Source organism: Serinus canaria, chromosome 4A (assembly GCF_022539315.1).
Source record: "Serinus canaria isolate serCan28SL12 chromosome 4A, serCan2020, whole genome shotgun sequence".
Taxonomy (NCBI): Eukaryota; Metazoa; Chordata; class Aves; order Passeriformes; family Fringillidae; genus Serinus; species Serinus canaria.
In genome coordinates this window covers 9,534,707-9,558,876 of record NC_066318.1, presented here as the reverse complement: position 1 = coordinate 9,558,876, position 24,170 = coordinate 9,534,707, and the positions used below count along the sequence as shown (strand labels likewise).

At 39.6% G+C, this 24,170-nt stretch overlaps 1 protein-coding gene across 3 annotated transcripts in view; it reads left to right on the top strand.

Annotated features, from left to right (window-relative positions):
* Nucleotides 1-18,565, top strand: part of THOC2 (THO complex subunit 2) — a 48,123-nt gene extending 29,558 nt beyond the window's left edge. The window contains exons 22-39 of one of the 3 annotated variants that reach the window (XM_050974552.1): nt 350-514; nt 1,172-1,447; nt 1,890-2,031; nt 4,361-4,518; nt 5,356-5,484; nt 5,936-6,067; nt 6,148-6,332; nt 7,061-7,245; nt 7,539-7,641; nt 8,009-8,445; nt 9,329-9,387; nt 10,892-10,927; nt 14,017-14,154; nt 14,501-14,570; nt 14,649-14,806; nt 15,404-15,480; nt 15,581-15,628; nt 17,709-18,565. In XM_050974552.1, the coding sequence (XP_050830509.1) occupies nt 350-514; nt 1,172-1,447; nt 1,890-2,031; nt 4,361-4,518; nt 5,356-5,484; nt 5,936-6,067; nt 6,148-6,332; nt 7,061-7,245; nt 7,539-7,641; nt 8,009-8,445; nt 9,329-9,387; nt 10,892-10,927; nt 14,017-14,154; nt 14,501-14,570; nt 14,649-14,806; nt 15,404-15,480; nt 15,581-15,608 (2,478 nt within the window). In that variant the 3' untranslated portion in view covers nt 15,609-15,628; nt 17,709-18,565. Of the gene's footprint in view, nt 1-349; nt 515-1,171; nt 1,448-1,889; nt 2,032-4,360; nt 4,519-5,355; nt 5,485-5,935; nt 6,068-6,147; nt 6,333-7,060; nt 7,246-7,535; nt 7,642-8,008; nt 8,446-9,328; nt 9,524-10,891; nt 10,928-14,016; nt 14,155-14,500; nt 14,571-14,648; nt 14,807-15,403; nt 15,481-15,580; nt 15,629-17,708 lie in introns of those variants that run through there. The other 2 variants (XM_050974551.1, XM_050974553.1) reach the window with 2 other exon arrangements.
* Nucleotides 18,566-24,170: the final 5,605 nt, after the last annotated feature.

The following is a 24,170-nucleotide window of genomic DNA, read 5'->3' as shown; positions in this document are numbered from 1 at the left end:
TTAAAAGTTAAATTCTTCTTTTAAGTGTCTATTGTGTTTTTCTAATCTTACTTTGGTAGTGAAACTTCCTTTTTTTCAAAAATCGTTCTGTTGCTGCCTTAGGCAGTAGGAACTAATTGCATTCCATTCTGGTAGAATAGAATGCTCATGAGTTCTGCTGGCTTTTCTAGGTGGGGGTTTTTATTTTATTGTTCTTCCCCGATGAGAAATTTTTTGCTGTACTATTTGGTGTTAGCATTTTTAACAAGAAACAAAAAGGAAAAAAAGGCAAGCTTTGAAGCTCTCCCTAACTTAATTGTTGAACATAATAATAATGTTTGCTAACTTCTTTGTATTTTTTACTTTGTAGTGCCATGATACCCTTGTACAATTTGGTGGGTTTTTAGCATCCAATCTAAGCACAGAGGATTACATTAAGCGAGTGCCTTCCATTGATGTTCTCTGTAATGAGTTTCACACACCTCATGATGCTGCATTTTTCCTCTCAAGACCCATGTATGCACACCACATTTCAGTGAGTACAACTCTTCCATTTGTCTGCTTGTAGTGCTGCTCTGGTACCTGTTACCAGTACATGTGGTAGGTTCCAGATAAAGTTTGTTGGCTAAATAAAACTTGCCAAGTTTTATTAGTAGAGTTAGGAATAGAAGCTGTGGGCTGGAACAGGTTGTCCTTAATCTTCTTAGGAAATATGGCCCATGTGTCAACTTTGACAACTGACAGGAGTGATAGCTGATGAAGTCACTTCTTTGGATGTCTTGGATTATCAGTAGGAATTCTCTCCCTCCCTCTTCCCTCAGAGGTGTGTTCTTCTGCAGGTGTTTTAGATGGATTTTTGCTGTGGAGGAGTGTTGCAGCTGCCAAATGGTGTGCTATCTGAGGAAGTGTCAGAAATGAATTTGTTCCTGCCTCTAAAAAGTTCAATATGGAGAGCAGTTTTTACTTGGTGTAGCATAATGTGTTACTATAACAGGTAGCATCATCAGTGAAGAAAGATAAATCCATCCAATGAGGATGAAGACTAAAGTTCTGTATGAGGTTCTTCAGTGCTTTATGTACTGACATTTCACAAGTAAATGTTGTATAGAAAAATTTTAGAGAAAAGTGAAATATTATTAGTTTAATTTTTGTATATATAGATTACAGTTTTTTATTTATTTTTTATCCACAGTCAAAGTATGATGAACTAAAAAAAGCTGAGAAGGGAAATAAACAGCAGCACAAAGTTCACAAATACATTACATCATGTGAGTTGGTGATGGCTCCTGTTCACGAAGCTGTGATTTCTCTGCACCTCCCTAAAGTCTGGGATGACATCAGCCCTCAGTTTTATGCTACATTCTGGTCTTTAACAATGTATGACCTTGCTGTGCCACACAGCAGCTATGACAGAGAAGTCAATAAACTTAAAGTCCAGATGAAAGCCATAGATGACAATCAGGAAATGGTATGTTGATATAATTTTGTTGTCGAATTTAAACTTTCTAGCCTTGAAAGAGTTTCTTTTCATAAAGTACTATATTAAGCTTGTTTAGACCTGGGAAGTTTTATCACCTGGTTCATCCATACTGATTGCCACATTAACATAATTTGGATTGACTTTCCTTCATAATTCCCATGTTAAAAGTTATAGTGATTCCACTAAGTGAAAAATACTGGAAAATCAGTTTCAGAAAGCAGTATCTTTTTCAGACATCTGTATCTGTGGTTTGTCTGTTCACTCTTGTCTTAACTATAGCCAATGTTCATAAAAAATCTGTTGATTATTAGAGCAGAACTTTTTTGAGTGAGAAGTTTTTCAAGTATTCTTTAGTGTTACCAGGAACTTATTGCTCTGTCTATAGCAAGTTTAGGTATAATACTAAATGAGTTATGCTGACATTTTACAGCCTCCAAATAAAAAGAAAAAAGAAAAAGAACGTTGCACAGCTCTGCAGGACAAACTCCTTGAAGAGGAGAAGAAGCAGTTGGAGCATGTGCAGAGGGTTCTACAGAGACTGAAACTAGAGAAAGATAACTGGCTTCTGGCAAGTAAGTGTCTTAAAGGGAAATGCTGTGGATGTTTTTGTAGTTGTCACTGTCTCCAGGACTTCCTTGCACTAATACTCTTAATGTTTATTTGAAAAATTGATTTTTTCTACATTGAGGTCTGTTGTAGCAAGGTATAATTTTAATTAGAATGTAATGTGTCTTTGCAAATGCTGAATAGTTGGTTTTCATAGAGAACTTATTGTTTCTTGTGATGTCAAGACCTTTTAAATTTTGCCCTAATTTAGAAAATAAGTTAGAGATTGACCAGCTCAGTGGAAACTTGTAATTGCAAGCTGGCTTGTACTTGCTAACTGCAGTTAGAATGCTGCTAAATTAGTATAATTGCTACAGGACAAAAAATAGGCATGTGAAGTCTCAATGATTCATTTGGGTTAACTTAACTTTGTTTGAGACCTCTGATTAGGAGCAATATATCAGGGTTTGGGTGGTGGCATGAACCCTGTTCTAATGACAAGTGTTCTGCCAGCCTAACAGCCCCATGCAGTGAAACAGCATGCACATGTTTCATAGAGCACATATGCAGCAAGAAGAATCAAGTCTTTTCTCCTACAAAACATCTGTAATGTTTCATGTTGCTTGTGAACTCTGCTGGTATGGTTAATCTGAAATGTTTTTCTCTGGTCAGTTTTCTTCTCTGGATGAACTTTGAGTTTGTAACTGGAAGTAGTAGTTCGTCTGTCCCAAGAAGCCTAGCATAATCCAGTGGAAAAGAGTTTTGTTGTCCAACTCATGTAAGATCCATCCAACTGGTTTAATGAAGAAACACTGTTCCCTATAAGTATTTAATGTACTGTAGCAAATGAACTACAAGAAATTACTGGTTGAAATTTACTGCCGGATTAAAACTTGATCTAGAGGTGACTTGGTAAATTTGTCTACTTAAAGAAGCGCCCAAAAGTGTGTGGAAAATAATTTACATAGATGTACATGTAACTCTTTGTGGGATACTGGGAATAGCTTGTTGGTGGCTCTTGTGCTTGGGCTTCAGCTGAAGGAAGTTTCCCAGCATTGTATCCAGAGGCAAACTTACTATTTCAGCAGTTTGCTCATTAAAATAAATAATCTTTAATTGCACTACATGAGGAACTAGAATAGCACATCCACTGTACTAGTGGGGTTTATCACTATTTTTAAAATTATTGATATTCAATTTATTTTTTGAAGACTGGCTTCTTGTCTACAAACTTTTGGTACAGTGTTTGTACCCTTGAGAATAGGTTAATTTTTGACAAAGTAACCTGGTAGCTTTAGCAATTGGAGATTACCTCTTCTGACTGGCTGTTCACTTGCTTTGTTTGTACACTTCTGAAGCAACACACACTTGAATGTACTATGAACTGTGATTCCCTTGGTGGATTTTTTTTTTTAGGCATCAAATGTTTGTTATAGAGGGGTAGATATTAAAATGAAACAAAGTTAACATAAAGTTGTGACAGTCCTTTCTTGAGCAAGCTTTATTCCACGAGCATCGCAAAATTGAAGCAAGTAAACCCTGGGTATTATGACTGCACAAAACCACCAATGGCCCTTGTGAGGATCATGACTCTTCTTCCTTTGAAGGCATTCACTTGTAGTCTTTGGTTCTGTACTTTCCTCTGACCTTGCTTTCATGCTGTACATTCCTCTCAGCTTGTTTTATGCTCCTTGTTGCCAAGGGACCAGTTGGGGGTATGTGTTAGGCTTTGAGTTTGCCAACCTGTGGTTGGTCAAACAGAAACAGGTAACTCTTGAACTTGATACAGTGTAGTCTTTACTCAGTGGTAGAATGAAACTTCCACAAAATGTGTGTGTATTGGGGTGGTGGTTTATTGAAGGCTGTTCTTCTTTAAATTCCTCTATGTATTTGATTAATTGGAAATATTATTACTAATGGATTCTGTAGAGACAGCATGTTCTTCAGTTCTGAAGGAAAGCAAACTAAAAGTCAGCCCCATGTAGAAAGATGAAAGAAGGTGTTCTAGGGAAATAGCAGGTGGTGTTTGCTTTGCTGCTGTGCACAATTTGAGCAGGTGGAGAAGTTAACTGAAGCTTTCCCATAACCTGTTTTTAGCCCCATTGTGTGAAAGAAGAATTTTGCCAATAAGAAATCAATGTTTGCTACATCCACCCTGCTGTTCTATCCCCATCCTCAAACAGTTGCACTTGTATTGACTTTTTCTGATCAATGCCAAAGATGTGTGTGAAATCAAACACCAGAATATGGATCTGTCATACTGAACTTCTTGGGAAGAGAGTAGTTGAATGATGAACCATTAATTTACTTTATTTTTCTTTTCCTTTTTCCCCTCTCAACTTTTGTTTATTGAAGAATCTACCAAAAATGAGACCATCACCAAATTTTTACAGTTGTGTATATTTCCTCGCTGCATTTTTTCGGCAATTGATGCAGTTTACTGTGCTCACTTTGTTGAACTGGTGCATCAGCAGAAAACACCCAATTTCTCCACACTTCTCTGCTATGACCGAGTAAGTAGCTACAATTGTGTGTGTAATTTCATCATTATCACTACAAACATCCCAAACTAGTGTCCCCCCTGCCTCCCAAAAGAGGTAAACAAGATCCTGTGACAATCAGAAGTTCACTTTTGTGCTTCAGATCTTTTGATCAAAGCTTTCTTAAGGCTTCAGTGGTTTATTTTCAAGAAATATTGTTGGTATTTTACCCTAATGAGTCTGGAGTTTCAGAGCAAAGTCATTAGCTGTCATGGGAGTCGTTTTCAGGTTTTGTAACCTTTAAGTAATCTGTATTTCTATGGCCTGCTCTCATCCTTCCATTTTAGCTGTGTGTGGTCTTCTCTGTGGAACCAATTTTCTTACCCCCACCAGCAACATTCTTGGGACCCTTCTGACCCTGGCAAATGGTGCTACAGGCAGTGGGCTTGTTAGTGTCACGGCACCTGCTCTGATTTCATGTGTCCAAAAGAGCATTTTTACTCAAGTAACCCTGTCTAGACGATGGACCTGTGTGGGCCAGGAAAAAAAAACAACAATATTTTTTACATCAGCTTAGCTGGATGTTTACTTATATCAGCTCAAATCATTATTAATTTGAAAATAAAAACAGTTATGTCACTGAAGACACTTGAACTATCAGTGTGTCAACAGCAGCTGTATGCTTGGATTCTGGGCTAAGTGTGAGGGACCAGCACTTCGGAAACAAACAAAATTTTATAAGCAGTCTCTGTTGTATTTGAAAAGCAGCTTAATGGTGGTTTAGATAAGAGAAATTTATAATTTTTGTTGGGTTTTTTTTCTTTTGTAATTCAGTAAGGTCATAGTAATGTTTTCTTGCTCTATTCACAGGTTTTCTCTGATATTATATATACAGTTGCAAGTTGCACAGAAAATGAAGCCAGTAGATATGGCAGGTTTTTATGCTGTATGCTGGAGACTGTGACCAGGTGGCACAGTGACAGAGTCATATATGAAAAGGTATAGGAAATTAATAAAATGAGTTTGCTCATTAGACTGTATACTAACCATTTGTGTAATCAACCCAGTAAAAATGGATTTAGTGGAACTCTTAGATTTAAAAACAGTGTGATTGGCTTTTTCTGATTCATGTAGTTTTGGTAGAAGTAATTTTGTCTGGTGTTGAAAAATATATTTGCTAAAAAACCCTTCCCTTTCTGTTTTTCATATAGCTTACCTTGAAGATAATTTAGGGAGCATATGGAAACTCTCTCAATACTCCTTGCACCAACTAGTTAAATTATGAATAATCTTTTCTCTCACCCACAACTAAAATTTCAACATAAATTAGCTTAAAAAAATTGAGTCTTGCAAAGTGTGATTGTGTCTCATTCTTTAGAGTTTAGAATTTAGAATTACTGGGTTTGTTTCCCAAAAACTAATTTTTTCCTGTTTGTTGATGTGCATGTAGGAATGTGGCAACTATCCAGGCTTCCTAACTATATTACGAGCAACTGGATTTGATGGTGGAAATAAGGCTGATCAATTGGATTATGAGAATTTTAGACACGTGGTACACAAATGGCACTATAAATTAACTAAGGTAAATAGAGATGCCAGAAACTTTGTTTTTTGAATGCTTTAAAAAAAACCCAACTTAATTAGATTTAATTTATGTTTTAGGCTTCTGTGCACTGTCTGGAAACAGGTGAATATACACATATCAGAAACATCCTGATTGTGCTGACCAAAATCCTTCCATGGTATCCAAAAGTGCTGAATCTGGGTCAAGCCTTGGAAAGAAGAGTACACAAGATATGTCAGGAAGAGAAAGAGAAGAGACCTGATCTATATGCATTGGCTATGGGGTAACAACAACTTATTTAAGAAAGTGGTTAAAAGTGGATCATGAAAGGCATCTAAAGACTCGGAACTGTTACAGTCCTAACATTTGATTTTTACCTTATCACAGAAGATTTCGCTTTCCTGCATCTCGGTGCTGGCAGTGTGAATGAAAACATTCATTTTGTGCTGGATGATCACTAATTTCCTTTACAAGACTCTAGTAAAACCCTTAATAGTAAAGATTTCTACTCACAAGAGCATAGCTTAATTTTAGAGAAATAATATAGCAGCAAGGAGATAGGAGGGATAGTAACAGGAAGAAAGCCAAGGGCTGTTGCTGCAAGACTGTTTAGATATTGAAAGTGCATGTGATTCTAAAGTGCTTAGTTATATGTTACATCTTCTGTGGTGAATGTGGAATCATCCTCGTATGCCTGAGGGGCAGTTCAGGTTGCCCAAACCATTTGAAGTTTTGTCAGCAGTCAGCTTGTTCTGTGTGTTTGGCCAGGGGTGTGTGTGTGTGTGTGTGTGGTGGTGAGGAAGAGGGTGTGGAGGTAGGACTGCTTCTGTGTCTAGTGGGTTTGTTTGTTTTTCTTTTGAGCTCATCAATATAGGGGGAAGAAACTGCGTATCAGTTAGGAAAAACTGTGAAATAAATAACAGATGAACTGTTAGATTAGATCCACATTTAAGATTCAACCCATGTTTTGCTTTATGTTTGTGCATATTTAACAATCTGTGCGACTTGCAGCTATTCTGGACAGTTGAAAAGTAGGAAGCCTTTCATGATACCTGAAAATGAATTTCACCACAAAGACCCACCTGCCAGGAATGCTGTACCTGCAACAGTACAAAATGGGCCAGGTGGTGCTGGGATGCCTACGTCTGTCACAATAAATACAGTTAGACTGGAAGAGGGCACTACTGAGGAGACTGGTAAACACACCTATGATTATTATATGTTTATTTTTTAGTAGAATTTTTCTGACATTACAGGCTTCTCTCAAAATTTGCCTCATTAAGCTAAAAAAAAAAAAAAAAGTAATGCTAAATAGGATCAGTGCCTGTTCTTTATTTTTGCTTGGTTTTGGGAGAGAGGATCTGCTGCCTGTTTTAGCTGTTAACTACACATGACCTGATATGAATATGCTCATCTACTTGTTGTATTTTAATTAGTGGGTTATAAATTAACTTGTTGAAATAGAGCTGTTCTTTCTTTTTTTAAGCAGATAAACTAAAGGAGAAGTCTCAGGGTGTGGTGAAAGTTATTAATAAAACTGTCAACGCTACACCGAAGGTGACAACAAGCAATGGAAACAGTGCATCTAATAGGTGAGAAAAACTATTCTTACACATTCTCTGTTTTCTTCCTTCCAAGCCACAGAAATACACTTGGAAATCACCTGCCTTTTAATTTTACTTCTGGGTTCTGTGTAAATAGTACCCATTCCTTTAAAGTTTAAAAAATGACATTATTTCTTTCAAAATACAGTTTTACTGATAAATGCATTTCATTTTAGCTACAAAAGATAAATGAGAACATTTCCTTGTTGCTGTTCTGATACAGAAACAGCAAATCTGAAATCTTACAGTGTCTGCTCCAGGAAATTCCGTCAAACATTCAGAAGTAAAACTTCTGTGATAAAGCTAGAGCTGTGTTTTGTATCCATGCTAATTGGCCATTTTATTTTTAATGCAGCAAAATTATTAAAGAGAAAGATGATAAAGAAAAAAGCGGGAAGGAAAAAGATAAAGAAAAAAAAGACAAGACTCCAGCTGCCACTCCAGAGATGAAGGCACTTGGGAAAGATGGGAAAGATAAACCGAAGGAAGAACGGGCAAACAAAGAGGAGAAAGCAAGAGAGATCAAGGAGAAAACGCCAAAATCTGACAAAGAGAAGGAAAAGGTGAAGAAAGAAGAAAAAGCTTCAAAAGAAGAAAAGTCCAAGACGGTTGTTACCATCATTGAGTCAAAGTCAACTGCAGAAAAGGAGAGAGAAAAGGAGCCGTCCAGAGAAAGAGATCTAGCAAAGGAAATGAAATCCAAGGAAAATGCTAAAGGAGGAGAAAAGGTGCCAGTAGCTGGGTCCTTGAAGTCACCTGTTCCCCGATCAGAAACATCAGAATCTGAAAGGGGTAGGTTTAAATACTAGTTTCTGTTCTTGTCTAGAAAAATAGAATGTGTCACCTAAAAATCACTGAATGTCAAAAAATGCTAGAGAAGCTGAGAGAGAATTGCTACAGAATAAGTCAGATTTTGGCACTGGCTTTTCAATACAGTCAGTATCTAAAGAGGTGGTCAGAGTATCTCCAAAAGGCAAACTTATGGGGATGTGTGAACTTCGCACATCTCCAGTGAATACTTGTTCTCACACAGCCTACCATTTTTTTAATGTAACTCTAAATGTTCTTTTTTTAAAAATGTGTTAGTATAACTTTGACTGTGCAAGTTTTGCAAAAGTGTAATGCCATGAAGGTCTTAAACTACACACTACCTCGTGTGTAGTTTAAGACCTTCATGGCAACCTTTGAATTTGAAGTAAACAGTGAAAGTGAAAGATACAGACATTTGCATCCTCAAGAAGGATGCAGAAAGCTTTATCAGTCCCTTCTTATATTAAGGGTGACCAAATCCTTAAGCTATTATTTAAGGCTGATGTTGAGTTTTATATTTGTTCTGCTTAAGGCAAACTCCATAAGGGAGGACTGTAATTCTTTTCATAGGGTTCACCTGTTCAGGGTCTTCATAGAAATTCTGAAATTCAGATGCTGACTTCTATAAAATGGAAGTTTGGAGTTAGCATAATTTTGCAGCTGTTTGTTCACATTACTTTTGCTGCAAACTTTTGTAAAGATGGTCAAGGTATGCTGCTAACTCTAGATAGCTTAAGGAAAACAAAATTCACATAGTGGTTAGAAATCTATGTATGATAGTGTTGGTACTTCAGAAAGTTATATTCTTTGATTCTCAAACTCTTTGAACTGTTTTAATAATGCCATTGTTCTGTTTTTTCCTCAGAACAAAAACGCCGCAAAGTTGATACACATTCTTCTCCGTCACATTCCTCAACAGTAAAGGTTAGTATAGCCTGAGGAAGGCAGCACCCATGTTAGGCTCACGAGTTTGGGATGCCAGTATTCGACTTCCTTCAAGTTTTGTGCCGAGTATACACTGGAACCACTGGAGGTTTTATGTTGCATTAGAAAATGCATTCCTTTTCTTTATTGGCGGACTGTCTTTTTTTCTATTAAAATATTTTTTAATTAACCAAAATAATGCTTCAAGGACCTAGCACAAATTTTGTAAAATAGTGTTTGGAAATTTCAAGAGAATTTTTACACAGAAGTGCCTCATTGCTTTAAGCAGTCAGTTTTTTTGGAGTGCAATGGTAGCTACAAGCAAATGAGTCTTTGCAACAGAGTGGAGCATATTTTTCTGCACTTCTTTGAAGAATCTATAGCACTGAAGATTTCCTGGATGATACGGGATGTACGATACCTCTGAATTCATCAGGCTTCTTGATGAGCATCATACCGATTTGTGCCTTCTAAGGAGGAGTCTTGAAAGGAGTTCCATTTTAAAGTCTCCTTGGTGATCAGTTCTCCTGTAGTTGTGTATATTCAGTGCGCATGCAGCTTCTGTTGTACCTTCCCTTCGAGGTTTGTTTATTTCCAATGGGTTCCCACCATGTTGAGCCCTGCGTTACGATAAAACCAGATGTGGCCACCAAGCCTCCTACCCAGCAAAGAGAAACCCCAAGCACTCAAGCGCAGCACAAAACCATGGGCGTAGCCTACTTGAAGACTCAGGGTAGCCATTCCTTGCTCCATATTTATATTATTTCTAAACCATCTATGTTCATGGAATCTTTGAATTTGCAGTACGTTGAACATTTAAAACTGTAAGTTACCAATACTTCATCGAGAGCACTGTGATGGATTATATGGGTCTTTAAACTTCACCATCTTACCAACTTTAGAACAAGCTCTTCTCTTTTTCCTTTTTTTTTCAAAGTACATCTTTATCTATGTAAGATTTACTTGAACTATTTAACTTAATTTTGGAGAATTCAAATAGCTTTTACTAGTTTTGAGGAAACAGGTGACAGTGATAACTACTCAATGATGACATTTTTTATAAATAGCAGTGTAAGGTCATTCTAGTGTGACTTCTACCACATTTAACTGAAAGTGGAGAAGATACAGGTTTACAAGTATTTTAAACCTGTTTCACCTCTTGTTCAGCTGTATTTAGAGTTGACTACTTTTTCTTTATATTTTTGTCTAGCCAGGAGAGTGTGTTTTCACTCTTTTAGGAAGAATTAGATGTAGATTTATTTTGTAGTTTATTTAATAGCAAAGTCTAGCAAATAGATAATGACTGTCTTCCCCCCCACACCCCCAATTTCTTTTTAAAAAGTATTTCAGTTTCTAGCTTTATTCAAAGTATGGTATTAACATAAGATTTATTCCAGAAGGAGTAGCTGTTTTTTGTTTCAAGGGCACGGCCATGCTTCCCAAAGTCCCTCTGGTTTCTGAAAACTATTCCAGCTCACGTGTCATCTCCGTTCATTTTCTACAGGACAACCTCAACGAACTCAAGGAATCTTCAGCAAAGGTTTGAATCTTTTAGAAACCAGCCAAGTTTTATTTTCATGTTTTGTTGCAGAGAGAAATTAACTTTTGATCTTGTGGCAAACTCCCATCAGAAATTCAAATTCCATTCCAGTAAATACTGGGACATGGTGCTAACCTTGTCATGGCTGAGCAAACACTGTTCACCCTGCCTTCCCTCTCATGTCAGGTTTCCCAAGCCTTGGATTAGCCTTTGTGACCCTTCTCTGCACCATCTCCAGCCTGTCCACATCCTTCTTGTATAGCAGGGACCAAAACTGAGCACAGTGTTCTGGGTTAGATTCTATAACTATTTTGTTGCTCTTTTTAGAACTCAAGCACTTTGTAACTGTGGTCAGTAACAGCACAGCCACTGCACACCTGCTGATACATCAGGGGATGTGACAAATCTTCTAAAGTTGCTGTTAAAGTCTTTGGTTACATAATCTGAACCAGTGTGTAACTAAATTGCACAAAGGTTTATCCCTGGGAAAATGCTGACCATTTGGACTTTTTGGATACTTTTTTGGGTTTACCTAGGATTACTTACATACACTTAATTTAATGTGTTGTGGATTTCTATGTTCTGTATTTACACTGTTGTTTTAGTTGTAGTTATCTTTATGCAAAGTGTTCAGAACACTTTATACATTTTAAATCAAAATAGCTGTGATCCTTTAATGGACACTGCAGGCGGACTTATTGTTTTTAATTGAACCTTTCCAATACCATCTGTATCTGACATTGTCTGTAGATCAAATCTAGACACTTTTATAAGTCATCAACATATCTTGTTTATGTATTTTTTTTTTAATGAGAAAAGTATAGTATTTGTCTTGCTTGCCTCTGCCTGAAGGGTGGTATATGGGAATCTGTAAAACCTCACTTTTCCCTTCCGTACTGCATGAGTCAAGATTCAGTTGGTTAATTGAAATTTTGCTTGTGTTTTCATTCCTTAAGCTAAAGTTTTATTTAAAAGTATTTATTTTACTTATTAGCACGTTGATTTAATTAAGCAGGCAGTGGAACTGTTTGTGATGAAATTAACAGCAAACAGCTTTATTTTTCTAGTTAATTTAAAAAGTTATGTTTTAGAATTAACTGTAATGTGTTTGTGTAGACTTAGCTGGAAGTGTATTGCAGTTGTGTGACCTTTTAATGGATTTATTCTTTAAGTGTTTGGGGAACTGGGGGGCTGTCCAACCCGTTCCTTCCTTTTCTAAATGTTCCTTTCTAATTTTTCTCACTTAATGAACTAATAATCTTCACTCTTCAGTGCTGTTCTAACAGACTTAAAGCAGGTCATGGCAGTGTTCCCTGTACATGGTGTAAGACAAGTTAAATGTTCTTTACTTCCATGTACTTATTTGGGGAAGGGATGGGATGTTCAGATGCCTGTAAGATTTATCAGTTCAGTTTCCACTAAAAGTTAAAAGTCTAGTGCTGTTGTCTGCTTACAGACTTTATTCCTGACTTGGCACCGTTTCTAAAGCTAGACAATGGAAATACTGGTTTACACTGCAGGTTATAAAATAAATGGTGCCAGATTTGAGTTAGGGTTTGTTGTTTTTTTTTCTTGCTTTGGCATTTGTCCAAGTTACAAACCACACCAAAGCACCCAAAATTTGATGTGTCATCAGCTGGCAGCATTTCTAGAAGCAAGTTGATAAAGTCTTTCTGGTAAAGGAGGTGGGGCAGGGTGGATGTAGTTTTCCAAAATTCTGCATTGGAATGGTAGAGGAGCAGTGAGATCTCTCGTGAACAGCCATGAGACCACAAGAACTGGAATAGGAGAAAGCAGAGCCTTGAGGTTGCTTTTTTCTTCTGTGGAAAGCAGCTCTAGGAGACAACTGAATGGGGCTGTTTAGAGAAAACATATTTGCATGTCATTGTCAGCAAAGAAGAGAGCAGGAATAAATTTACTTGTGGAATGGCATTGTAGGAAATGGAATAAGAAAAGAGAAGTGAGCAAAAAGCAAAAAGAAATACCTAGTGCAAGAAGTATTGAAGGTTCAGTCTGTTGTAGGAGAATAAAATTCCAGTGAAATAAAGGGAAAGAGATTTAAATTTTGTCAGTGTGACTTTTAACATAGAATCGCTAATGTCAGGTTTTGGTAAGTTAAACATTTACTGAAACTGGAGAAGGACGGGATTACTTTAATTTTCAAAGTTGAAACACTAATTGGTTTGGTTCAAGTGTTATCTTGATTATTTTAAACTAATCTTCCATTTCCCTCTTTTGTTAGTGTCCTTCAAAGTAAGGTGTCTCTCTAAAAAGAAATACAGAGCACATTTTAGTAAAGATATTTTTGTCCCCAAACTTATGGAACTGGGGCAAGAACGAAGTGTACTGCTTTAAATCTGTGTGCTGGTGTAACTTAAATACCAAAGGAAGTGGTTTTAATTTAAAATGTGCTCCTAATATTTTTTAGATCTAACTATATAATTGTTTTTAAAAGGACAGATATAATTACTGTAATGTATCCTTATTTATATAACAGATGTGCTGCCTGTTTTATGGAGTTTACCAGAATTTGTTAGAAGAGATAGTGGAATAACAATCCAGAACATATTAGAGAAACTAACAATTATTTTCTATGTTTAGCTGTTTTTCTCATTTGAAGGTTAGAAATTAGATTAAAGACATTATTCAAAGTATTGTTGTAAATGCTTTGATAAAGATTATTCTTTAAAAATGAATTATAGCTTGTTTCAGCAGCTGATTCCATTCATTCCTTGTGGGCAAGACTGCAGGTGTTAACTTAGTCCAGAAATATCATATCCTGTTCCTGTAGCCCTGTGTCTGATTTGTGTTCTTGCATCCAACAGTCCTGGTGAACAGTGTTGTGTGTATTTAATATAAATGTTTCAGTTAAGAGGAAATAATATTGAATTGTGTAAATTGAGTAAATAAGCTGTAGGTTAAATTATAGGTGACGAGTTTGGACATGTCTTCAATCAGTCTTTGTTTTGTTAATAAAGTATTTATGTTTAATATTTGAGCTAGGTCTGATATGTTAGAATAAAACTTCTTTTTATTTACATGTCTAGGAATACCTATTAATATTTGGTGATGTTGCCTTAATTTAACAGCACTACATAAACCACACTACTCCAACACTGTCCAAGAGTAAGGAGAGAGAAGTGGAGAAGAAAGATTTGGACAAGTCAAGGGAAAGATCCAGAGAGAGAGAGAAGAAAGATGAAAAGGACAGGAAGGATCGAAAAAGGGTTGGTGACATTTTTAACAAACTAGTTTAGACAGTTGGTATGTCCTTGGAAAGCTTTCTGTTCCAAGCCCTTGCAGTGTAATTGGCTGTACAGCCCATTTGAGCAAAGTGATCTCAATCAGAGGTGGCTCTTTTGTGCTGTTACTCTTTCAAGGGTTGGTTTGCAGTAATGTTTTCAAACCTCTGCTCCCTCCAAACCGATCTCCAGAAACTTCACACGAGATGTAACACCTGAGTTACATTCTAAGTATTCAAAAATCAGTTCTCCAAAATAAGAATACAAGCAGGTGATGCTTCAGGAGTATGTTTTAGTCTGCTAACATCTGCATAATTGTATTTGGTGCCAGGATCATTCAAACAGTGACCGAGAGGTACCACAGGATTCAACCAAACGACGCAAAGAGGAAAATGGCACAAGTATGTATTTTACTTTTTGTCTGAGTGTTTGTCAGGCTTTTACTTGCTGTGAATTACAACTTTCTGTTCTGCTTTTAGCTGGTTCTTCAAAACATAGCAAAAGTGAAAGTCCTTCTGATTCCCCTCGCTTAAATGAAAAAGAGAAGGAGAAAAACAAATCAAAATCTTCAGGAAAAGAGAAGGGTGATTCAATCAAGGCAGAAAAGATGGAGAAGAGCTCCTCTGGTAGCAAAAAGGTAAAATAACCTCTTCACCTCTTGTTTATTTGTTGTTGTTGCTGACAGAACAAGCTGATATTTTTTCCTAAAATTTACTGCTGCTTTATAGCCTAAATTTAAAAGATATGCTGTGAATGTGTAAGAAAATGCTTCTGAAACTTCTGGTATCTTGTGGCTTGAAATATCTCAGCAGTCACTCCTGCCAGGAGCAAGATAGTTTGGAGGACTAGTTCATTTTGGCAGTAGCTAGGAAAATTCAGAACTTACAGGTTCTGAGTAATCTAAAATATTTGCAGACTGCTCTTAACTTACATATAAACTAGCCTGTAATTCAGATTTCCACATGCATGTGTCAGCACAGCTTCTTTTGGTGAAAGCAGGTATGTTGCAGTTATATTTATATTCACCAAACTTGCAGCTCTGCTGTTGGCACTAACCAGGGAACTGGATGAGAAAGATAAAATAATCTCAGAAATCACAGAAGCTGAGTACTGTCATTTGGAGTGATGGTTTTTTTTGCTGTGTCCAGTTATAATGTTAAATGTTACAGTCTTCTTAAATGTCCTGTACAATGAGAACCATAATAAGCTATTTCCCATATGTGTATTTTTAAAGGAATCAAGACATGATAAAGAAAAAACAGAGAAGAAAGAAAAGCGGGACAGTACTGGGGGGAAAGAAGAAAAGAAACAATATCCTTTTAACATTGACATATCAGAAAATTTCTGCAGATGAGCTTCCTTTTATTATATATAGCAAAATATATATTTTTTTCCTTAACAATGAATTTACTCATAAATCTTCAGACAAGCATAGATAATGAAGATTCTTTCAGGAAAGGTAAAAATGTTTGTTACTTAATTTCTTTGATTTGGTATCTCCCATGGGCCCTGTTGACTGGTAATGGTTATATAGACAAAACAGCCTAAAATCACCCAGGGTGGTTGGATGGTGTTTTGGGGGGGTTTTTGGTTGTTTTGTAGGGTTTTTGTTTGTTTGGTTGGGTTTTTTTTGATGGTGTTTCATGTTTGGGGGTTTTTGGGTTGGGTTTTAAAAATAGTATTATTCATATTTTTAAAATATTATTAGTATTTAAATTTTTTATTGTGTCTTGAGGAGAAAAATATTTCCCTGTCATCATCACAGAGACGATATAGATGCTCAGATTTTTTTTGGGGGGGGAAAAGAAGAGGTGGAGGATGGCGTGTGTCAGCAGTGGTTGGTGGAGTTGCATCTTGGTTGCTTTTTCCAAGAAAAGTTGCCATACAAAAGCAGAGGTGGATTTAAGTAATTCTGCTGGTCATCAGCCTTGATAGTCTATGTGTTACATAGGAAAATCTTGCCTAATATGTAGCAAACTCAAGTTTTGTATCTTCATCTTACTTCAACAAAAGCAGTAGCTTTTAAACCACAATGCTACATGGTGCAGTTGGTCAGCTCATTGTCTCTGCATAATCTTTTATCTGATCTGAGGAACAAGACAAAGGAAAACTTTGGCATGGAAACATGGACTATCTAAAGAAAGAAAAGAAGCTTTAGAGTATTTTGAGTAACCCTTATTCAGATTGGGTCTTCTGGAAGAATTAATTGTTCTTTGTAGTTGATGGGCTCTGAATGGTTGGGGCTTTCTTCAGACCTGTGGAGCTATGTGGACACTTAAATTTTGTTTTATGGGTAATAGGGCAGGGTTTTTTTCTCCTCTACATTGAGCCATTTTAAGAGTTTTGAAGTGTTTTGTTTTCAGTTATATGGGAAGGAAAGTGTCCCAGTGAACTTAAATTAGTTCACTTGATCTATCTGACTTTAGTCACAGACTGCTATTAATCTTTATACATAAGGCACTTAAAGGAAAAAAAAATTTGAATGTCTGAGAAAAGTCTCCACTCCTGGATTGTGACCTCAGAGCAAAGGGGGCTCATTTGAAAGAGGATCTTGTGTTCCATTTGGTGTCAAGGCTCATTCAGGGGTTTGGGTAACACAGCTTGTGCTGATACCAGGTGCCCTTTGGTGGTAAAAAGATGGGAGTTCAGGTTATTGCTTCTTACTACTATTTCTTTTTATCTTCTTGAAATAATGAAAGATACTTCTGTGAATATTTTCTAAACTGAAAACTATGAGCATTCTCTGGAAAGAATTTGCTAGAATTTTCTTGGCTCTTTGTCCTTCATAGCTGTTACTTTCTGATCACTGTAGAAGAATCCCAGCTTTTCCCTATTCTTTTAAATGCTACTTTGCAACAGAAGGAAAAAGGCAGTCTTGGTAAATGAAGTTCACTACTAAGCACTTACAGCTTCTTTAATAATAAAATATGAAGTATTGTTTTGATTAGCAATTTAATTTAGAGTGAGGATTTAAGATATAAAGTCATTAGTTAAAAAAGCACAACTATGTTCTGCTGAGTGTAAATAACAAATGCTCAGGTAAATGTCAGTTGTACTGTGGAATTCACATCCAGCTGTGTAATGGGCTGGAGCTTCTGGCCTGGAACACTGACAGCACCCCACTGTGTGCATAGTGAAGTATGAAAAAGTGCTTTGTATAGCAGCACAGTTGTGGAATCTCATCCTGTGCTCCTGTTAAATCTTTGATATTGTTCTCCCTCATGTACAGTGTCTGATTGGCTGCATTTATTTCTTCCCTAATTTAGAGACAGTAAGATTTTGAGGGGGTTGCACTTCTTTAGTTTCTACCCTCACAAGTGACTACTTGTTTGCTATTTGTATGTTTAAATTAGCGTTTCACTACTTACAGGGCAGTGTTCACAGTAATGTAGTTCTTGCTGTGGAATGAGCTAGAGTTAGGGAATGATAAAAATAATTTCCCCCCTCACTCTTTGAGTTGTGAATGGAATAAGATGTGAAGATGTGAGATCAGTGTTCATTTGCACATCTATTTCTAATTATGTACACCTTTGTTGCAGGTGACATTGAAATGGGAAGATATCCAGCTGTGACCAGAAATGTATTTTCCAGAGTATAGATTGCACAGAAAATTGTGAATGAAGAGGACCCATCTGCATCTCCTTAAATTATTCAGTTCTCTGCTTTATTTCCCCATGCTAAGGACTTAATTGTTAAGTTGTACATTACTGTATTTTTAACTTGTTGCTTAGTTTCTTATACATTTATTTTCAGTACCTGGCTGAAAGTGTTACCTATTCCATATTTTAGCACAATGTGCTGCAAACAAACAGTTGCCATAGTGCAAATGAGGTTTCATGTGTACATAGTTCCACTTTAGTTTGTCGAAAATACTGCCTGAGTGTAGTAATTCTTTCAATTTGAAATTGCATTCTTTTAGATGTTTGAAAACCACAAATAAACAGTTATTGAACCTTTTTGGATTTACCTCATTTAAACTCAGTTTTTATTTATTACTTGGCCTGTTTTTAATATCAGTAACTAAAAAAAACAAAGTTAAGTGGGAGCACTGTTTTCATGCAATGCTTAGGGAATATTTGTATATTGTGTATAACGTTGACTTGTTTAAAAAAAAAATGAAATCTGTCCCATCCCAATCTAAACCTGTGCTCAGTTGTCCCTTGTCACACCTTTTGTTTGTCATGTTGTTTTTAGATTGATTGGAAATGCTCTCTTCAAAACTGAAATAAATTAAGTTTCAGTTACAGCTACAGGAGCTTTGTATTGCTGAACTTTAGTCTGAAAATTTCACAATGACATTTTTAAAAAAAAAAAAAAAAGAATTTTTTTATCTGCTAAATTCTACCAGTGTAACCTTTTTTCTAAATAAACAATAGTTTTCTCAATGGGTCGTAAATCATTCTCTGTGTGGTCACTTTATTACTTCTCTGGATTGTTATGAAAATTGGATGTTAGTTGGAATCATGGCAGGGATGGTTTCTGTCCCTCTGTCCCTGCCCTTTTTTAGGTGCAAAGGGCTGGTTGTGGAGTGTGGTGCCTGCTGTGAAGTGACAGATGTGCTGCCCTTCTCCAGTGGTTTCCAGGAGCTCCAGGTTTGCCTTCCTGCATTCAGCCAAGTTTACACCTTTCTTTTGAGCCATTTGTCCCTGGTCCAAATGCCATTAAAATCTCAGTTTTGTATCAAGTGTTAGTACTATTAAACGCAGGGGCTTGTCTTGTAAGTGTTTTGGTGTTTTGGTTTGTTGGGGTGTTGGTGAGATTTTAATACAGTATAAAGGGAATTTTGATCAAAAGTTGAGCATCCCTGGTGCTGTATGCTTTCAGTAATTTGGGATTTGGAACAGAAGCATGTTCTCTTGATGTGTGTATGTGAAATACTGAATAGTAAGAAACTATAGTGCTTATAGACTTGGTCAGTAAAACTCTCCTGATTATCTTTGTTGTGATTACTGAGTGAATCATAGAAGTGTAGAGGGTGATCTTGTCCCCCAATAAGTTGCAGCTGTTTCAGTTGCTGAAGATTGGAGGTGGGCCTGATCTTAACAGGCCACACCTGTAATCAATAAGAACTAGTGCTAGATAAGAGTAAGGAAAGAGGAGTGAGGAGAGTCAGATTACTGCGAGGACCTGGAACAGTCAGGGTGTAGAGGAGCTGCCTGTGAGCAACATCAAGAAGGTATGAAGCTCAGATAATATGAAATCCTCGTACTATGATGATGATAGAACTCGAGTTATCTAAGACAACATAGAAGATTGCAAATCCTGGCCCTGCAGTGGAAGAAGGACACAGACAAATTGGGAAGAGAATTGGGTAAGAGTTATCCAGCTAATTAGAGGTGAGAAAGAATTACTTAAAAGAAGAGTAATGAAGCTAAGTACTCAGGTCCTTTTAATTACCTGATTGGGGCAGTCTGAAATTAAACACTTCTATCAAAGTCACTGCAGTCCCTGGGCTTTACTGCGGTGTGAATGAGGTGGGGCTTTGGGCGGGGCTGCAGCCGCCGGCCTTCCCGAGCTCAGGGCGAAGGAGGTCACCGTGGGGGTCCCTCAAACCGTGTGATCGCCGAAGACCCACCTGTGATCCCAGACACTGCCAGGGAAACCGGAACAGTGATTCAGAATTCAGCTTGGAGGAAGTGTGTGCCTGTCCTGGCAGGAGCTTTGTGCCCAGCTGTGCTGCCGGGCACGGCAGGAGCAGTGCAGGGTTTGCACATCCCTGAAGCACTGGGGAGAGGAGAAGGGGTGTGGGATGTGACAGTGACCCTGTCATGGGTCTGGCCAGTGCAGCCACACCCCCAGCGACCTGCAGCTGTTAAAAGGGGAGGATTAAACTTTGTGCTGTGGCTGGGATAACTTGGATGTGCTTTGACATGTCCTGGTTTCCTGAGAGGGGGCACAGGTGCCTGAGAAGGCCAAGGACATCCTGGATTTCATCAAATAGCGTGGCCAACAGAGCCAGTGACCATCCTGTGCTGGTGAGGCCACACCTCAAATCCTGTGTCCAGCTCTGGGTCACTCCTGGCAGGAAGAACACTGAGGTGCTGCAGCCTGTCCAGAGAATGGCAACAGAGCTGGGGAAGGGTCTGGAGCAGGAGTCCGAGGAGAAACAGCAGAGGGAGCTGGGATGTTCAGCCTGGAGAAAATGAGGCTTGTGGGCGACCTACTCACTTTCTACCTCTCCCTGGAAGGAGGTTGTTGCCAGCTGGGGTCAGTCTACTCTCCCAGGCAACCAGCAACAGAACAAGAGGAAACAGCCTCAAGTTGCTCCAAGGGAGGTTTAGATTGGATACTAGGGAGAGCTTCTGCCCTAAAAGACATTGGAATTGGCTGGAAGTGTTCAAAAGAGGTGTGAGTGTGGCACTTAGGGCTGGGTGTTACTGGTGATCATAACAGCTGGGTTAAGGTTTGAACTCAATGGTGTCTTTCCCAACCTAAATGCTTTTATGATTTGAGAGGATTGTGGGGAAGAGCAGACAGAGCTGGGAAGGTGGGCAAGCAGCCCCACCCTGATCCTGGTCCCTGGTCCTGCGGGAAAACCTGGTACCCAGAACCCATTAATTAAGCCCTAATGTGATGTTCTAATTGCTCTGTATAATCTGCAGCATCTGTGATAGGTCACAGCTTCAGCAATTTCATAATAAGGTGTTTTCCCTCAACACTGGCAAACGTCCCTTGTTTAAAGGTCAGGGGAATATTAAATAAACACCATTTATATTTATTTGCCTCAGATCAAACCACGGCTCTTACATTAATTTTGGAGGATTTTTTGGGCAATTAGACCGCTCAGGCCATATTTGGAAATCAAATGCAATATTTATCGAAAGGCTTGGAACGATATTAAAAGCCGGCTTCAGCGGCGAGCAGGGGCAGTGGCTGCTGGGGCTCGCTCCCGCCGTGCCGGCCGCTGCATGTCAGTGTTGCGCCGAGCACGGCAGGCACAGCCGCCCTCCCTTCCCCAATCCGCGGCTTCCCGGCGTTCCGGAGCTGCAGAGCGCTCTGCCTTCCATGGGACCGTGAAGATCACCACGTTCCAGCCCTCTGTCGTGCTAGGGTTGCTTCCAGGGATGGGGCAGCCGCAGCTTCTCTGGGCAGCCTGTGCCAGTGCCTCAGCACCTTCACGAGAAAGAATTTTCCCCACATATCCAATCTAAACCTACCCTCTTCCAGTTTAAAGCCGCTGCCCCTTGTCCTATCACTCCATGACTTTCAAAAGGTCCCTCTGCAGCTCTCTTGTAGCCCCTTTGGGTACTGGAAGGTGCTCTGAGGTCCCACCAGAGCCTTCTCTTCTGAGGGCTGAGCAGTCCCAGCCCTGGGGCTGTTTCCAGAGGAGAGGGGCTCCAGCCCTCTGAGTTTCTTTGTGGCCCCTCTGGACTCATTCCACCAGGTCCATGTCCCTGTGCTGTGGCCTCCAAAGCAGGACACTGCTCCAGGTGGGATCTTAGAAGAGCAGAGTAGAGAAAGTGCAATAATCTGCCTGGACCTGCTGGCCATGGTTCTTGTGATGCTGCCCAGGGTGGTTTACTGGGCTGTAAGTGAACATAAGTTATCCCACAGTTATCCCGTTCCCACACTGCCCTTCATGCCCCCCTCTGGCCCTGCAGCAGGCACCAAGCTCTTGTCTCCTCTCTCCGCTCTTGTGGCCCTGTCCCCAATCCTGCCCACATCAGCTGGCCCAGGGCCAGGCCCTGCTCTCCCAGGATCTGCTCCTGTATTCCTTTAATCAGTTTCTGGTGTTACATCACACCCTTCCCTGCTTGTTTCAGCATATCAAGCATCTGCCACATGCTCATTAATTGGTCAATTACTTTATTTATGTGCTAAACATTATCTAAAGCACCAGCCATTACCGGCATCGTGGCTTTCGTTTGTGTTGTATATTTTTTAAGTGCTTTACCTTCTCCTTGCCGTGAGGGCTGGGGTGCGTGCCTGCACCTCTGTTAACCCTTTGTGGTCCAGTCACCAGCCCAGTCCCATTCCTGAGCCCTGAGAGGGCAGGTCAGTAATCACTGCCAGGTTTCCCAGCCCTTCCTCAGAGCCATTTCTCTTTGGATTTACCATGTTTTCTACTGCTGCCTTCAACTGCTCCCTGCCTGAAATTAGGATGAAGTAATAAAACCCTGAAAGCACAAAAAACAGATGATGGTATAATCCCCCATAACTGTCTGCTGGGGAAGGCCAGGTGCCACCACACACCCTGGCTCTGATCTGCTGCTACAAATCAGCTCTGGGTTCACCCTGAGGTCTCAGCTCTGCCTGTTTGCTTGGAGGTACCAACAGCTTTCTCACCAGTGGGAAATTGCTGCAGAGCAGGATCTTGTCCTCTTGCTCTGCTGTAAGATGTCATGTCATTCTCAAAATACCATGATGGCATAAATAATTAAAGGCTATAACACTTCAGTGACAGAAACAGCAATAAATAAACACTTGGTGTGTGCACCAAGGTTTTGTTATCCTGCCCTTGGTGTCAGTCCATGGAGGCCCCACCATCCAGCCCTTCAGTCAGCCAGTGCTGTGCTGTCCTGTAAAGCAGCTCTGCAGGAGCTCCCAGTGAGCTTTCCCAGCTGCACCAGGGAAGGGCAGAGGTTTTACTGCTGCACTGGCTGGAAGGTGTGTGTGCCAGCTCCTGTGCTCACACTCCTCTCTGGGTGCTGCTCCTTGCCTGGTGGGGCGGCTGCTGCCTGTGCCTGCACCCAGGGGAAGCTGGAAACCATTTCTGTTGGTGCTGGTGCAGTGATGGTGCCATATTACAAACCACTCTGAGCCATTTCTCTGTTGGTAACTGATGAAATAAAGTCAAGAAAGCCCAAGCACATAGTCAGAGCAGGGCTGGCATGTTGATGGGCAGATTTTGGCCAAACCTGCTGCTCACAGGGCACACATGAGAGGAGTGTCCCAGTCGTGGTGCTGGGGCTACAGCCTGGGGCTCCTGGGCTGGGACAGATGCAGCAGGGGCTGCCCTGGCCCTGCACGTGCTGCCCCATGGTGTAATGCCAGCCTGGGCCCTTCCTGCACTGCAGGAACAGGGTGCTGCTGCTCCTGGGGACACTGTGCTCCCTGATTCCAGTTTCAGATGTATTATATTCTTGGTAAATACTACTATGAAATTTATAATATCCATGCAAATATTATCTCTGTACTTAAATCCTTTAGGTTAATTGAATAGAGCTATCATTATCTAGATCTTGTTTATGTATTGCTGCCTGCAAAATAGAGCCCATTTTCCAGACTGAAATGATGAATATGGGCACCAAAGACACTTTGTAATTTAATTGCAATATCCATGACATAATATTATTTTAATAACCGTAAAGAACAATTGTTTTTGAAAAACTAAATGTTGCACAAAACCTTTGAAGGAAAAATTATGCCACAATGATACAGTATTTATTTTATTTTGTTAGGTGTGGTGTGCCATGGGAAAGAGCTGCTATTGGTTTTGATTTTTAGGCTCAAACCTGAGCACTGTTGAGGTCCTTCTGCTGCCACTGATGGCTTTTGCAATTTGATACGTTAGTCTGAATTTGTCCTTATATTATTATTCCCCACCTGCAGAAGTCTAGACACAAGGTCATGCTGGGGTGTGTTGGAGCCCATGCAGCTCTGCTGCCATTGCTGCAGTCTGTGTCACAGCCAGGTTTTGGCCCAAAGTGCACTGCCCTCGTGGTCCAGGGAGGCTCCAGACTAGAGCATCTCCTGCCTCTCACTGTGTGGCCACAGACCCATGTGAGGCCATCCCCCACCCCATCCCAGCTGGCCAGGCTCTCCCAGCTCATTGGGTGCAGCTGTGCCACTTGCCACAGCCCTAACTGCCCTGTTTCACCTGACACATCTTTATTAAAAACCTTAACACCCTCTGTGCAGCACCTGGTGAGCCCCTGGTAGGGCAGGGGGGCAGTGACTGCTCCCTCAGGGCAGGGCTGGCACCAGCCTGGCTCTGGCCTTTGCCTGGGCTCAGTGGGCACACAGAGCCCTGCTCGCAGACACATTTTGGCAGCTCTGGG